This window comes from Hemicordylus capensis, chromosome 2, assembly GCF_027244095.1.
Source record: "Hemicordylus capensis ecotype Gifberg chromosome 2, rHemCap1.1.pri, whole genome shotgun sequence".
Lineage (NCBI taxonomy): Eukaryota > Metazoa > Chordata > Lepidosauria > Squamata > Cordylidae > Hemicordylus > Hemicordylus capensis.
The window spans coordinates 304,248,884-304,265,381 of record NC_069658.1 but is presented as its reverse complement, the minus strand read 5'-3'; the positions used below and the strand labels follow the sequence as shown (position 1 = coordinate 304,265,381).

General features: G+C 45.8%; 1 protein-coding gene across 2 annotated transcripts in view; it reads right to left on the bottom strand.

The window, feature by feature from the left end:
- Positions 1–9,306, bottom strand: part of DNASE1L3 (deoxyribonuclease 1 like 3) — a 44,368-nt gene extending 35,062 nt beyond the window's left edge. The window contains exon 1 of one of the 2 annotated variants that reach the window (XM_053303050.1): positions 9,269–9,306. Coding sequence is in view for 1 of the 2 variants with exons in the window: in XM_053303049.1 (XP_053159024.1) it covers positions 9,061–9,068 (8 nt within the window). In the remaining variant the exon portion in view is untranslated. Of the gene's footprint in view, positions 1–9,060; positions 9,236–9,268 lie in introns of those variants that run through there. The other variant, XM_053303049.1, reaches the window with a different exon arrangement.
- Positions 9,307–16,498: the final 7,192 nt, after the last annotated feature.

The following is a 16,498-nucleotide window of genomic DNA, read 5'->3' as shown; positions in this document are numbered from 1 at the left end:
CGAAGTGCAGGTCGTATGGACTATTGCAGGGATTCCCAACCTGTGGTACACCAGACATTGCTGAACTACAACTCCCATCATACCTGGCTACACTTTATTGAGGCTGGGGGTGATGGGAGTTGTAGTTCAGCAACATCTGGTGTATCAGAGTTTGAGATACCATCTAGTGTTGAATAGGTTCTGGGCAATCTAGGTTGAAACCCTGACTTAGCTTTAGCTATGGACTCCCTGAGTTGCCTTCAGTATCTCAGTTTTCCTTCCTTGTGGGGAGTGCCAGCAAGCGCTCAGCTGTGAGTATACAGCGGAGACCGATCATAATGAGTGAAGGGTCTCTGGGATGAAGGTTTGTGCCAGGCACAGCTTTTCCTAATACACATAATTTCTACACAGAATGTGCAGTTTCAAACCAGATTTGTGCAGCTGTAATGGGAATTGTATGCAGTTCTGAATTGGTAGTTAAATGAAGAAGGGCAATGAAAAGAAAATAATATTTCTTTTTAAAAAAAATTCAAAATGACTTGACTTTTTTCTTGGGATTGGAGTATCTGCAGGCCTTGTATTCAGAAGTCCAAATCCTAAAAATTTGCCTTTCAGAAATAACTCTTTAGGAAAGACACAAACAACTCACCTCATCCTGATATTTATGCAACTAAAACAATTGTTGTAAATTTAAAACAATTGTCTTAAATGGTTTAAAGTGGTTTCCATTTTAATCTGTTTATATTGTAAACCGCCTAGAAATGGAAGTTTGGGGTGGTCTACAAATTTGAAAAATAAATAAATAAGTAATAATAATTCATAGGTAAAAAGGGCAAGACAGATTTGTGCAGTTTCCAGTTGTTAAAAGAGGAAACTGAAGAAAGAATCAGAATGTTTAAACCAAGGCTTGAACAAATCCCAGGCTCAAGGGAGCCATGGTGCCTAGATATTTAACCATCGTGCTTAGACTAGGATATTCAAAGGAAGAGTTACTTAATATATTTATTTATCCCAGGCAAATAAATACTTCTATTCTAAGTATGTTACCTACAAAGGAGATAAAGAGAAGTCCATTTACCCTCCTCCTCCACAATATCCATCACTAAGTCCAGTAATGTTGCCAAGTGTCCAGGGACATAGCTAGGGGAGAAGGGGCCTGTGTCACCCCTTTCTCCAGCGGCCCCTAGGAGTTAGGGAGATAATGAAGAAGATAGGGAATGGTATAGCTGGGGGCCCCTCAGGAACTCAGGGGCCCTGGTTCTTGGAACCCATCCACTCAATTATAGCGACACCCCTGCAAGTGTCCATTGCCTGGTCTCTAAAATTTGGGGCTGACTCCAAGAACCAAAGAAAATTTGTCAAGGCCTGAGCTCATGGTACTCCTGACCCACCTTTCTAGATCCAAATCAGAACCAGATCGGGTACACTTGTAGGGACATCTCAACAGTGTAGTTTGTGTCATCCACCCTGATCCAAGATGGCAGACGCATAAACTTTTGAGGTGCAAGTTAACTGCCTAACTGATTTGAACCAAATTTTCTACAGCTGTAGGGACACATAGGGAAGCCCAAATGGTGTGGTGTGTGATGATGTCATCCACTTCGATTGAAGATGGCAGCCACGTGAACATCTGAGGTGCAAGCAGGCTAATTTGTGGACTGCCTAACCCATTTGAACCAAATTGGGTACAGTTGCAGTGAGTGACACACAGGGACACCTCAATGGCATAGTTTGTGGTGATGTCATCCACAGCGATTCAAGATGGCAGACATGTAAACTTTGGAGGCGCAAGTGGGCTAAGTTGTGAACCGCTTAACCAATATGAACCAAATGTGCTGCAGCTGTAGGAACACAGAGGGACACCTCAATGGCATAGTTTATGGTGATGTCATCCACCCCAATTCAAGATGGCAGACACGTAAACTTTTGAGGTGCAAGTGCAATAACTTGTGGACAGTCTAACCAATTTCAACCAAATTTGGTACAGTTGTAGTGAGTGACACACAGGGGCACCCCAATTGTGTAGTTTGTAATGATGTCATCCACCCCAATCCAAGATGGTGGACACATGAACATTTGAATTGCAAAAGATCCAACTTGTGGACCTTGATTTGAACCAAATATAGTTCAGTTGTAGAGACAATGAAAGGAAAGTAGGCTGATTAGTTCTTACTAGAACAACTTTGTTGTTGAATTAGGGCATAGGATACCAGACTAGGCCTTCACTCTGCCTTTGGAAGACCTTGTGACCTTGACACAGGGGTTCAATGCAGGCTCAAATCTACAGGGGACAATCATTTGAAAAAAAGAAAATGTCTGCATTGCACCCTCCTGCATATGGATAGATGGGCTCACCCACCTCCTGCTCCTGGCCACACAGCTGAATGGGGATGTGCCTGGCCTGGCCAGGAGACTGGAGCTACAATGGCTTCTGAATGTTGGAGCAAGTGAAACAGCACTTGTAGTAGGATTTCTACAAATTTAATCCATGGTATGTATCTTTAATATACAGTAGCTGAATGCATTGGTTGAATATGGGGTAAAGGTAAAGGTGCCAACGAGTCGGTGTTGACTCCTGGCGACCACAGAGCCATGTGGTTGTCTTTGGTAGAATACAGGAGGGGTTCACCACTGCCATCTCTCACACAGTATGAGATGATGCCTTTCAGCATCTTCCTATATGGCTGCTGCCCGATATATGTACCAGCAGGGATTCGAACTGGCAATCTCTGGCTTGCTAATCAATTCATTTCCCTGCTGCATATGGGGTAGCAGAGCATATTTGAGGGGAGTGCTTGAATCTCTTGCTAATGCTGTTCTTTGGACAGGACTGGAGTTAGTGAGCAAAACAGGCCCAGTTCATATGTAATACAGAACCGTGGTTCCAATGGACCCGCAGTTCTGCACCCTCTCCCATCCGCATTCGGATGTTGGGGGAAGGGGCCTCTCTGCAGTCAGTGAGACTGCAGAGAGGCAGGGGAACTGTCTGTGCGGGCTTCCTTCTTTCCTGAAAGACAGCCCGCACAGCTAATAGCAGCCAGAGTGAGGGTGGAGTTTCCTCCCTCAACTCCGACTTGAGAGAAGGCTAACAGCAGAGCCACATTCAAATGTACTGTTGCCACAGGCAAACTGGAGGTTGGGACAACAAAACCTGAACCTGGTCAGTTTGTGTGCTTAAGATATTTCCTCATGTTCTACATTAGTGCTAAGTGCTGTCAAATAAATAAATTCCAAGTTCTGTGGGTTTTTCTCCCAGTCTGTGTAGGCTTCCAGATATGACTCTATAAAAGCAACAAAATGTGCGCGCACACACACACACACACACATACACAAAATGCACAGGTGTATTGTAGCAGCATACACGGCACATACGAATTAAGTGTAGTTCTAAATTTTCCTTAGAAAAACTCCTGGTGTCAGGGACCAGAGGGTAAGCCTTGAGATTTATTTAACTATAGAAGTTGGCAATCCCTAGTCTAATACAGCATCTGTTCTTCTTACACTAAATTTGCAGGTAAAAACCAGTAGCAGCATCGAAATCCAGAAACAGGGTCAGATTTTTCCAGTTGAATGTGAAAGTAAGAAGGCTAGGTCCAGGCAACAGGAGTCTAAAGAACCTATGGGCTCTTTGGGGGGAACCATATAGGTAAGTCCATAGTGATCAGCCTGCAGTGCATGAGACAAAATGAATCACTGATGGGGTTTAGTGTAAGCCAGTAATGGCATTCTTCCTGCTAGCAACCAAGGGCCCGAAAAGGCTCACTTTATTGGCAATGTGCTTGTTTTTAGCCTTTTTACTAATTGGGGTTGTGACCTACAGTCCCAGGAACAAACAGCCAATTAACAACCCAGTCCCTCTTCAATCCATTCTATGGTTCATGAAAAGTGACATTCCTCAAAATGTGGTAAATATTAATTTCATAATCTGGAGATGGACTTGTCAGAAAGATTCACCACCCAATTATGACAAGGATGTCAAAAATGCCTATGAGAATCAAGCTAGGGCAATTAATACCACGAAGTGATATTTCCATTCCTCTTATAAAACATTCTGCAAATTGTTCTACTGCTTTGTTACACATAGTGACATCCTGTTTTTTGGGTAGCTGTGAAGCTCATTAAAATTATTTTAAAACTTCCACCCTGCAGAATCGCTGTAAGGTGGGATGTGGGGTGAGAAGTGTGGAATGATATCGCTGGACTGACATGGGATCATTCTCTTACAAAAATCCTAGGTAGTCATGCTGGTGCATTGAGAGGAAAAAATCCAAAAGCCACAGGTAATACGACTGTAAGGACCAATGTCAGAATGTAAAGAGCAAGTGATTGAGTTACCCAGAACTCTTATTCAGGCTGGGGAGTGGAGGAAGAGCCATTCTTCCCAGCAGCCCTCAGTGTAATCCTATGCATTTAGTAGTCTAATTGAATTAGCTCTGCTAATGTCTCCTGTGGACTCCAGCTTGAGACATCTACAGAGTCTGGGGCCCCACCTTTTCCTTCCTCTGCAAAGTTGTTTTGTTTAACATCCACAAAAAGAAAAAAAGATGAATTGAAGCAGGATGCCAAATGGTATGTGGGCTTTACTGTGGAGTTAAAATTCCGATGTGCCCATTCTCAATGTGTTCTGATGATGACTCTTCAGCGAGGCGCAGCTATGAACAGCCAAACAAAAATATTTCTTTCCACAGCATCCCCACAAAGTAGGGTGACACTTGTTGCCCTCACCCAGTTTTCTAGGTATCCACGAAACAAAAGGAGACCTTTTTGTTTGGTTGTCTACTGTATGGTTTGTTTGTTTGTAGTATTTTTGAAAGGCGTTGGGACAGGATTGTATCTCCACAATAAATCCCTCATCTTGTTTTCCTTTTGCTGCTGTTGAGGTGCCACCTCTTTTGCCTTTGCCTTGCATAATATCCAGTATGAAGAAGAATGTGAAAGGTTGCTCATCATTACTTTGGGACTGTTGGGTTGGTCCTAAAAGGTCCTAATAAAGGCTACTACCCCACTGTGGTTTTTGGTTATCTTGTTCATGCTTACTCTCCTGAATGAATGTGAATTGTGGGAAGTGTGTAAGAATATTCCAGGCAGTGTAGTAAGAGGACTAATTGTATAATGTAACATACACAGTTGTAAAAACTGCTGCTGGGAACTAGAAATTCAAGTTAAGGAATTGTGTCCACTAGATGGCAGAATCAGTCATGTCTAAGCTCTCCAGTAGTCTATGTCTTTTCAGCCATTCCCAGCGTTATTACTGGAAAAGAGAAAGAGAGATTGCTGGGAGCGGGGCGGGTGGGGGGGAGGGAGTGTCAAAACAGAACACTTGGACCAGGTTTTCATACATGAAAAAAGGGTTTTTGAATCATAGGACTAAAATAGCATCTAGATGGTGTTGCTGCGCAGAATTAATAGAGGGATGCAAAGGGCTTTAAAGTGGAGGGGAGATATGGGGATTTTAAATACATTTGTCTCCCTTCACTCCTGGTTAATCTTCCTTCACAGAGAACTTAAGTGCATCATCATTAGTAATAGTATCTTTATTTTGGAACATAACCAGGAAAAGTGAGTCATTTGCGAACTTCTGTGAGGAGGTTTGCTGCGTGTTCTCTGGAATGTGTTTTATTCTCTGAATAAGAGAACACTCAGCTTTAAAGAACACCCAATGAAACAACATTCCCCCATTTAAATTTGTTGGGGTAAGCAGCAAAGTGGCCAGATTTGCAGATGACACTAAACTATTTAGGGTAGTGAAATCCAAAACAAATTGTGAGGAGCTCCAAAAGGATCTCCAAACTGAGTGAGAGGGCAACAAAATTACAAATGCAGTCCAGTATAAGTAAGTGTAAGGTGATGCGTATTAGGGCAAAAAGCAAAAAACCCCAGCTTCACATATACACTGATGGGGTTTGAGCTGTTTTCGATGACCAGGAGAGATATGTTGGGGTCATGGTGGACAGCTTGTTTAAAGTATTGATTCAGTGTGCAGCAGCTGTGAAAAAGGCCAATTCCATGCTAGGGATCATTAGGAAGGGAACTGAAAATAAAAATGCTAATATTATAATGCCCTTATACAAATCTGTGGGGTAGCATTTGGAGTACTGCATACAATTATGGTCACCATATCTTAAGAAGGACATTGTAGAACTGAAAAAGGTGTAGAAGAGGGCAACCAAGATGATCAGGAGCCTGGAGCACCTTCATTATGAGGCACGGCTACAGCATCTGGGACTTTTTAGTTTGGAAAAGAGGCAAATACAGGAAGACATGACAGAGATCTATAAAATTATGCATGGAGTAGAGAAAATGGACAGAGATAAATTTTCTCCCTCTCACATAACACTAGAACCAGGGGTCATCCCATGAAACTGATGGCCAGGAAATTTAGGACCAATAAAAGGAAGTACTTTTTCACACAGTGCATAATTAATCTATGGAATTATCTGCCATGGGATATGGTGATCGCCACTAGCCTGGATGGCTTTAAAAGCGTTTTAGACAAATTCATGAGGGACAGGTCTATCAATGCCTGGTGGCTATAGGCCGCTTCTAGCCTCAGAGGCAAGAGGCCCCTAAATACCAGTTACAAGGGAGCAATCACAGTCTCCAGGCAGGCTGGAGGTTATGCCTTCACCTGATTATGTTGACATGGAGAATAAGACTTGGGTGCCATCAGCACACTGATAATACCCTGCATCAAATCCCCTGATGTTCTTTCCCAGCAGTTTCATGTAGATGTTAAAGAGCATCGGAGACAGTATGGAGCCTCGAAGGCTACCATATGAAAGTTCAGATTTTGAAGAGCAACATTCTCCACGGGACACCATCTGGAATCTGTGCAAGAGGAAGAAGTGGAACCACCGCAAAACAGTGTTTCACACCCCCAAACCTCTCAAATGCTTCAGAAGGATACTATGGTTGATAGTATCAAAAGTCGCTGAGAGATCCAAAAGGAGCAACAGAGTCACATTCCCTCTGACAATTCCCAGTTCACACACTCCCTCTGTCAATTCCCAATTGAGGGAGATCATCCATCAGGCCGACCAAGGCAGTCTCCACCCCATAGCCTGCCCAAAAGCCAGTTTGAAATGGAACTAGACAATCAGTTTCCTCCAAGACTGCCTGGAGTTGGGAGGCTACCACCTTCTCAATAGGGGTGTGCAATTCTGATTTTTTGTGTTTAAATTTGGATCCAAATTGAAACACCCCTGATTTGTTTTTGTGTCCAGATCTGACCCATCTGAATCAGATTTTTGTGTTCAGATCTGACCCATCTGAATTCGATTTGGATCTGAATCTGAATCCGAATAAATTTGGATCAAAAAATAGGTCCCAGGGCCAAAAGCATGGGGTGGGGTGGTAGCGCCTAATGGGTAGAGGCTACCACCCAAATTGCAGAGGAATTGGGCAAAGGGCTGATTTTTGGTGAATTGTTGAAGTTCTGAGTGTAGATTATCTGGTAGCAAATGAGATTTTCGATACAAACCATGAATCAACTCTCATTTGCTATCATAAAATCCACACTCAGAACACCTCAGAAACAACAGAACCCTGTACCTGGCTGGCACCCTCTGTTCACTACACTGCCACTCACTCTGGGCCACCCTAGCGCCCCCCAATTGCAGTTATGGGGCTGCTGAAACCTACATGATTCCCTATGGAGAAAAACCTTAAAGATGTGTAAACTTCCACAAATCACCAAAAATCAGCCCTCTGCCCAAATCCTTTGAAAAAATTCTGGTAGCTTCCTTGCCCCCCCCCCATTGGGCACTACCACCAACCCCACACCTCTCTAGGCCACCCCTTTCCCCCCGACATGAAGCGATACACCCTCCATGCATACCCTATGAGGAAAAACCTTAAGGACGCGTAAACTTTAACAATTCACCAAAAATCAGCCCTTTGCCCAATCCCTCTGCAATTTGGGTGGTAGCCTCCACCCATTAGACACTAGCACCTCACCCCACTCTTCTGTCCCAGATCCCACTTTATGCCCCAAATCTGCCCCAAAGACACTGCAATTTGGATGGTAGCCTCTACCCATTAGGCACTTAACTTAAACTGTGTAGTACCCTACTGCCTTGCAGGTGGGAGTGGGGTGTAGTTGGCACATGGTAATTGACACTTGGCGCTGTTGAAGAGACAGTCAAAATGAATAGAAGAAATGAATGTGTGTAACGAATCCTCATAAGGATTCATTGAGGGAAAGTTATTATACACCGAAGAATCCAAACACTTGAAAAATAGTGACCACACATTTTGCTCCATAACTCCACTTCTATAAGGGCTAGAGCTTAGCTTTTTTAAAAAATGAAAGCTGGCAATCTGGAGGGATCCAAAACTCGAATAGATTTGAATTCAATCAGGCGTGATTCGATTTGTACCCGAATCTAGCCAATGGACCACAGGGGTGATTTGTTTTGTTTCCGAATCACCCGAATCAGCTATATTCAGGTACAAATCGATTTGTACCCGAATCAATTTGCACATCCCTACTTCTCAATTACCTTGCTCAACCAGGTTGGAGACAGGCCTATAGATGCTTATCTCTGAGGAATCCAATTCAGGCTTCTTCAGAAGAGGTCCAATAATTGCCTACTTAAAACAAGGAGGCATCCTGCTCTCCCTCAGACCAGAGAAGCATTTATAGTATCTACCAAGCCTTCTACAACAATGTCCCTGCCTGATAGTAAAAGCCATTTAGTTCAAGGGTCAAGAGTACAGGTGGTAGGCTGCACCATTCCAAGTACCTTGTCCATATCCTCAGGAGTCACAAACTGAAACTGATCCAGCCTAATCACAGTCAGTCACACAGTCAGTCAGTCCTTCATTGCGGTCATAGACCAATACTTAGTAAAACATACATACTTACAAAAAAACACACCTCAGCATAATAAATCAAACATATTGTAACGCAATACTGACAGGTTAAAATTAAGACAGTTGTGGTGAACTCCAGATAGAGCTTACTGAAAGCCAAAGAGAGCAGAGGACACTCCATTACAATCATAAAACAGGAATCACGGAAAAAAGAAAGCAAAACATTATTGAAAACCTAAGCAGATGTTGCAAATGATATAACAGTACCTTGCCATTTTGCTAATTAGGTTGTCATCAAGACTGGACAGTAAATACTTCAAATAGAAGTCATCCAAATGCCCAGGAAAACGTTGCAGCAAAGGGGACACTAATCTTAAGCGGGCATCCCTATAGAAATTACAGTATAAAATGGCATGCGCACTTGTCTCCACTTGACCAGACCCGCAAGGGCAAAGTCGAGCAGAGAAAGGGGTACCTTTAAATCTTCCCTCCATAACAGCAGATGGAAGCGCATTAAGACGGGCGAGCGTCAAAGCAAGTCTAAATTTAGGAATGGTAATTAGACTCAAATAGCTAGCTGGTTTAATGTTAAACATTTGATCCCCCAGAAAGACATTCTTAGGCAAGGAAGCAACTTCTTCCTGCAGTTCCATGACCTAATCACATAAGAGGAGTTGGTGGACACCTCAGCATCAGACACTGCAATAATTGTGGGATCTGAGTCTAAATTGGCCAAAATATGAGATATTATATCCACAAAAGAATCATTAAAAACATGACAGTGGGTAATGGATGGATCCAAATTCTGATTCAAGGGAGAAGGGACATGCGCTAGCCCGCTCTCAACCCTGAATAGTTCTGCTGAGTGTGAGCTTGTGGATGCAATACAGGCAGAAAAGAATTGCTTCTTTGCTGCATGTACTGTATCACCTTAATATACATCTTCAAATGCACTCTAGGTTGTAATCTGTCAGATTTGAGTCAAGCCTTTCTCCACTTGTGCTCCGGCCGTTTCCCTTGCCACTTCAACCCTCTTCTTCCGTAGTTCTTCCATATACCAAGGGGCCAGTTTTGAAGTGGGTCATAGAAGAAACTTAGGAGCTATCTGTAGAATCCATGGGAAAGAGTTGTGGTATACAAGGACAAGGCAGTGAAGTGGACTCAGGAATATTAATAGTTTAATGAAATAGATATTGCTAGCTGATCCGGCACAGAACATCTGCACCCCTAGTTCTCCCTGTCTCTGCCCTCATCTTCATTTTGTCTTCAGCCCCAGTCCATTCTCCCCACCCCCACAGCCCCAGTCTGTTCTCCCCCTCCCAGTCTGCTTCTTCTCACCACCCTCCGGCAGCGCTTTCCCTCACCGCCCACCAGTGCTTTCCCTCACCCCCTGCTAGCCGGCCAGCCAGCCTGGCTGCCGCTTCCCCTCACTCTCTCCCGGCCAGCCTGGCCACCAATTTTCCTCCCTGCCTGCCAGCCTGACTGCTGTCCACTCATTCCTGCCGCTATCCGGCAGCTGCTCACGAACTCTCACAAGAGCTGCCACGCATCAGATTAGCGATGGGTATGCCTAAGAGAAATATAGATATAGATATACAGAGAGGCAAATGCAGACTGCTCTTCAGTGCTCTTGCTGCTAGCTGTTTGTTAGCGCTGCCTCTACTCCAGGACCGGAATACAAGTAACTAAAGCCCCATTCCAAAGCTGGCCTGGATCAAGGAATGGGTTAACCCAAAACACCACACTATCATGTCTACTGCACTGATGAATTTGCTGTTCCAATTCTCCACCAGGACATCAACAGGATCACTGGCAGAGCCAACACTAAATATTTCCAAGGCTTCTTGGAATCCTATTTGATCCAATAGCCTTCTCAGGTGGACCACCCTAATAAGCCCCTCATCCCTGCAGAGGTGGGACATGATTATGAGTCCAACTTTAACCAGATGGTGGTCCATCCATGACAATGGGGAAATCACAGGAGTCCCCACGCATGGAACACCACCCTGATCAGAGTGAAAGACCAGATCAAGTGTGTGACCAGCAATGTGGTCACTTTTGTGGGGGCGGGGGCTTCTGTTGATTTTAGTTCCTGGGTGTTTCAGATGTATCTTGGTTTGTCTGGGGATGGGGAGACAGGGGGCATGTCCACTGACTGTGGAGTGGCAATTTCTGTGGTGGTGGGGAATAGAGGAAGTAAAGTTGGCAGGTCAGTGCGTTGTTACAGGGGAAGGGAAGTCAGAAATCTATTAGCTGTTTCCCCTTCCAGCTGCCCTGTCAGCTCTTTGACCTTGGGGTGCAGTGCCAACCGCCCACAGATCTCACCTTGCTCCTCTGTTATGCCAGGTCTGTCCAGAATAAACTTGAAATCATCCATGATCTGATTCTGGATGAAGGGGCAGACCTTGTGTGTATTACAGAGACTTGGTTGGGGGAGGCTGGTGGCCCAGTCTGGTCCCAGCTTCTCCCTCCAGGGTACTCTGTTGAGGAGCAGGTGCGGGGACGTGAGCGGGGAGGTGGAGTGGCTGTGGTCTATAAGAATAACCTCTCCCTGACCAGGATCCCTGTGGAAGTGTCTGACCATATTGAATATGTGTACCTAAGTTTGCGGACCAAGGACTGGGACTTCTCTTGGTGTACCGATTGCCCCGCTGCTCAGTGGAGTCCCTTACTGAGCTGACAGACTTTGTCTCGGGTTTGGTGTTGGAGTCTCCCAGGCTTGTGGTGCTGGGGGACTTCAATGTCCACTTTGGGACCAATTTGCCTGGGGCAGCTCAGGAGTTCATAGTGGCCATGATGACTATGGGCCTATCCCAAAGGGTCTCGGGACCAATGCACATTGCAGGTCACATGCTTGATCTGGTCTTTCACTCTGATCAGGGTGGTGTTCCATGGGTGGGGATTCCTGTTATTTCCCTATTGTCATGGATGGACCACCATCTGGTTAAGGTTGGACAGGACTCACAGTCACACCCCACCTTTGCAGGGGCGAGGGGCCCATTAGAATGGTCCACCCGAGAAGGTTATTGGATCCAACAGGGTTCCTCCAAGAAGCCTTGGAGGGATTAAGTATTGGCTCTGTCAGTGATCCTGCTGATGCCCTGGTGAAGAATTGGAACAGCAAGCTTACCAGGACAGTAGACATGATCGCACTTAAGCGTCCTCTCCGACCCAATTCAAAATTGGCCCCTTGGTATACGAAAGAACTACGGGGGCTGAAGTGGCGAGGTAGATGAATGGAGCGCAAGTGGAGGAAGACTTGACTCGAATCCGACAGATTACAACATAGAGCACATTTGAAGGCAATACAGGCGGCAAAGAAGTGATTCTTTTTGGCCTGTATTGCGTTCGCAAGGTCACATCCTGCAGAGTTGTCCAGGGTTGTGAGAGGGCTAGAGAGTGCCCCTCCTCCCTTGAATCAGAATTTGGAACCAACTATTATCCACTGTGATGTGTTGAATGGTTTTTGTGTGGATAAAATCTCTTGTATTCGGGCCGACTTGGATTTAGACCCCACAATTACTGCAGTGTCTGAATTGGAGGTGTCCAGCGACTCCTCTTATATGGTTAGGCTGGATCAGTTTCAGTTTGTGACTCATGAGGATGTGGACAAGCTACTTGGAGTGATGCGGCCTGCCACCTGTTCTCTTGACCCTTGCCCGACATGGCTAATACTATCTGGCAGGGAAGTTGTTGTAGAAGGCCTGGTAGAGATCATAAATGCTTCTCTGAGGGAGGGCAGGATGCCTCCTTGTCTTAAGAAGGCAATTATTAGACCACTTCTGAAGAAGCCTGTCCTGGATTCCTCAGAGTTGAGCAACTATAGGCTGTTTCCAACCTCCCATGGCTGGGCAAGGTAATTGAGAGGGTGGTGGCCTCCCAACTCCAGGCAGTCTTGGATGAAACTGATTATCTAGACCTGTTTCAGACCAGCTTTTATGTGGGCTATGGGGTGGAGACTGCCTTGGCCGGCCTGATGGATGATCTCCAATTGAGAATTGACAGAGGAAGTGTGACTCTGTTGGTCCTTTTGGACCTCTCGGTGGCTTTTGATACTATCGACCATAGTATCCTTCTGGAGCGTCTGAGGGCATGGGGGTGGGTGGCACTGCTTTGCAGGGTTCCACTCTTACTTCTCAGGCAGATTCCAGATGGTGTCTCTCGGGGATTGTTGTTCTTCAAAAACGGAACTCAAGCATGATGTCCCTCAGGGCTCCGTATTGTCTCCAATGTTGTTTAACATCTACATGAAACTGCTGGGAGAGATCATCAGGAGATTTGGTGCAGGGTGCTATCAGTGATGACACCCAAATCTATTTCTCCATGTCAACATCATCAGGAGAAGGCATAATCTCCCTAAATGCCTGTCTGGAGGTGGTGATGAGCTGGATGAGAGGTAATAAACTGAGACTGAATCCAGATAAGACGGAGGTACTTATTGTGCAGGGTTGAAACTCAGGAGATGAATATGATCTGCCTGTTCTGGATGGGGTCACACTTCCCCAGAAGTAACAGGTGCACAGTCTGGAGGTGCTTCTGGACGCAAACCTCTCCCTGGTGTCCCAGGTTGAGGCAGTGGCCAGAGGTGCATTTTATCAGCTTCAGCTGATATGCCAGCTGTGTCCATTTCTTGAGATAAATGACCTCAGAACAGTAGTACATCTGCTGGTCACCTCCAGACTTGACTACTGCAATGCCCTCTATGTGGGGCTGCCTTTGTACGTAGTCCGGAAACTGCAGTTAGTTCAGAATGCGGCAGTCAGGTTGGTCTCTGGGTCATCTCGGATAGACCATATCACTCCTATCTTAAAAAGATCTACACTGGCTGCTGGTACATTTCCAGGCAGAGTACAAAGTTTTGGTTATAACCTATAAAGCCCTAAACAGCTTGGGCCCTGGGTATTTAAGAGAATGTCTTCTTCGCTATGAACCGCACCGCCCATTGAGATCATCTGGAGAGGTTCATCTGCAGTTCCCACCGGCTCATCTGGTGGCTAGTCGAGGACAGGCCTTCTCCATTGTTGCCCCGAGGATCTGGAACACACTTCCCACTGAAATAAGAGCCTCCCCTTCTCTTACAACTTTTAAAAGGGCAGTCAAGACGCATTTGTTCATCCAGGCTTTTAATTAGATATTTTAAAATTGTGTTTTAATTTTGTTTTAATAGTTTTAACTTTAATTGTTGAAATATGTTAGTCTTTTTTATTGGTTGTTTTTATTGTTTTGTAAAACACCCAGAGAACTTGCGTTTTGGGTGGTATAAAAATGTGCTAAATAAATAAATAAATGTGCATCGTTCCTGAAACCACTTGAGATAGGCCCATAGTAATCATGGCCACTATGAACTCCTGAGCAACTCTGGACAAATTGGTCCAGAAGTGAAGTCCCCCACCACCACAAGCCTGGGGGACTCCAACACCAAGCCTGACCAAGTCTGTCAACTCAGGGACTCTGTTGGGCAGCTGGGTGATCGGTACACCAACAGAAGTCCCAGTCTATCCCTGGTCCCCAAACTTAAGTACATACATTTGGTATGGTCAGACACTTTGACAGTGATCCTGGCAAGGGAGATGTTCTTATAGACCACAGCCACTCCACTTCCCTGTCCACGTCCCCACACCTGCTTCTCAACAGAGTACCCTGGAGGGAGAAGCTGGGACCAGACTGGATTTATTCTAGACTGACCTGGCAATCTTGTTGTGAGGAGAAAGATGCAGTTCAAGCATTTGGATTGTCCTGTAATGGCATGTTGAAATGGTGTCCATAATAAAAATAGGGGGAAGGGGTTTGGACAGATTTCATTCACCAGTCCTACCACATGTGATCAGGATGTGTCAGTGCCATGAGCATGCAGTTCTTACCCAGTGGGTTGGTGTGCCTTTCTCTAATCTCCTGGGGAGTGGTTAGTCCAAACTACCCTACACATGACCCAGATACTAGATTAAACTAATATCTGGGCCACATGTAAAGGAGTGGTCTTACAAACCATTCCCCACATGATTAGGAAAGGTTGCCCCAGTGCACTGATCTATGCACTGAAAAGATCCATACATTGAAAAGGCGATGTCCTTATTGCATCTGGGTGACCTGTGAATGACATATAATCCAAACCGGCTGATAGTCAATCAAACAACCATCATTTGCTGTGTGGCGGGAAGTGGTCACATGATCACTTCATTGAGTATAATGAGGAATTGTAACCTTACTGTATTTTCTCCAAAATAGTTGTGTGAATCAGCCCTAGCTATGGGGTGTAAGGATGGGTCTCTTCTCAGGAAACATATGCCCGGTTCATACGTAACACAAAACTGGAGGTTGTCGAACCCGCAGTTTCTGTTTGAAACTGTGAATTGAGCTGCAGACTTTTATAAAATCACAACCTGCAGTTCAAGGAGAGGAGAGCCCCTCCCTGCTGCTCAGCGTCCGAGGCAGATCCCAGCAAGCTCCACAGCCAGACTATGAGCAAAGCATCGTCACGTCAGCAGATCAGTCGTCATTGGCCACAATCTCAAAGGGGGCGTGCCAAACTCAATTGTGCATTTTTTGAGTGTTCCGCCCACCCTCGGCAGGGAAAGGCCACTTAGAGCCCTTTAAATGCCCTGCCCTGCCCTGCCATGCCATGCCATGCCATGCCATGCCATGGCAGCACTTCTTCTGTAAGTGATGGCACTGCTGGCCTCCAAGGAGAACTGCATCCTGATTGTCCTGCACAAGCACAAATTTGGGGTGGGGGGTAGGGGTCCAGAGGGTGATATTCTGCTGTTGCTCAGGGAGGGGAGGGGAACTTTGCTCAGGGAGGGGAGGGCAAAGGATGCTGGGGGGTATGTCCCACCATTACCAGGGAAGATGTTGTGAGAGGTAACCGGGGCTAAGCAGTCCATGCAGAACCAACCGAAATTCTGCTTACTGGCAGCTTGCTGCCAAGTGGGCTTGCCCTCTCATGAAAGAGCCAGTCTTCTGGGGAAGGCTATGTGGCTGTAAGGGTGCTGGTCAACCCACAGACTGCAAGCTCCCAAGTTGGGCCTACCTACCCCCAAGGGGGCCTCACTAGTGTGGGCCCCACAACTCTCAATAGTAAAAAAAATAGAACAGAATCTCCACAATGTCCCTGCCCCTGATTCTCTGTGAAGCCTTGCATGCACCAAGAGAAGATTTTGATGCCCCATGTGCCATAGCCTGGCTGTGTGCACAGATTGGGATGGGGGGGGGGGGACATTGGGATGGACCTTTAAACCCATTCAGAATTCCCAAGTCCGATCTAGTGTCACACCGTATGCAGATCTGTCAGTGTGGGGAATTGCGGGATCCCCCATTTCCCACTGGCCCTGGAACAACAGGATCACTGTTCTGGGGTGCAAGCAAAGGTGCATATGGACACATGGATGGAGGGGCAGACAGAGGGCATGCTTTGACATCAGCTTGGCAGCAGTCCCCAAGACAAGGAAAGCAGTCTCAGGGGTACCCATCCCCACGGCTTTCCTCAACACAGCCACCTGGCTTGATACACAGCCCCAATGGCCTGTCACTCCTTTGAGGGAGCTGTCAGTGGGAGAAGGGGATGTTTTGCCATCTGGCATCAGTTGTGATTTATCTCAGCAATTCTTTCTCCTCCCCTCTGATGGTTCTTTGCATGAGTTGTGTGGGGGTGTCCTGATGGCCTTCCACTCTCATGATTGAGCAGGGTGCCCCGGGTTGGGTGACTCTC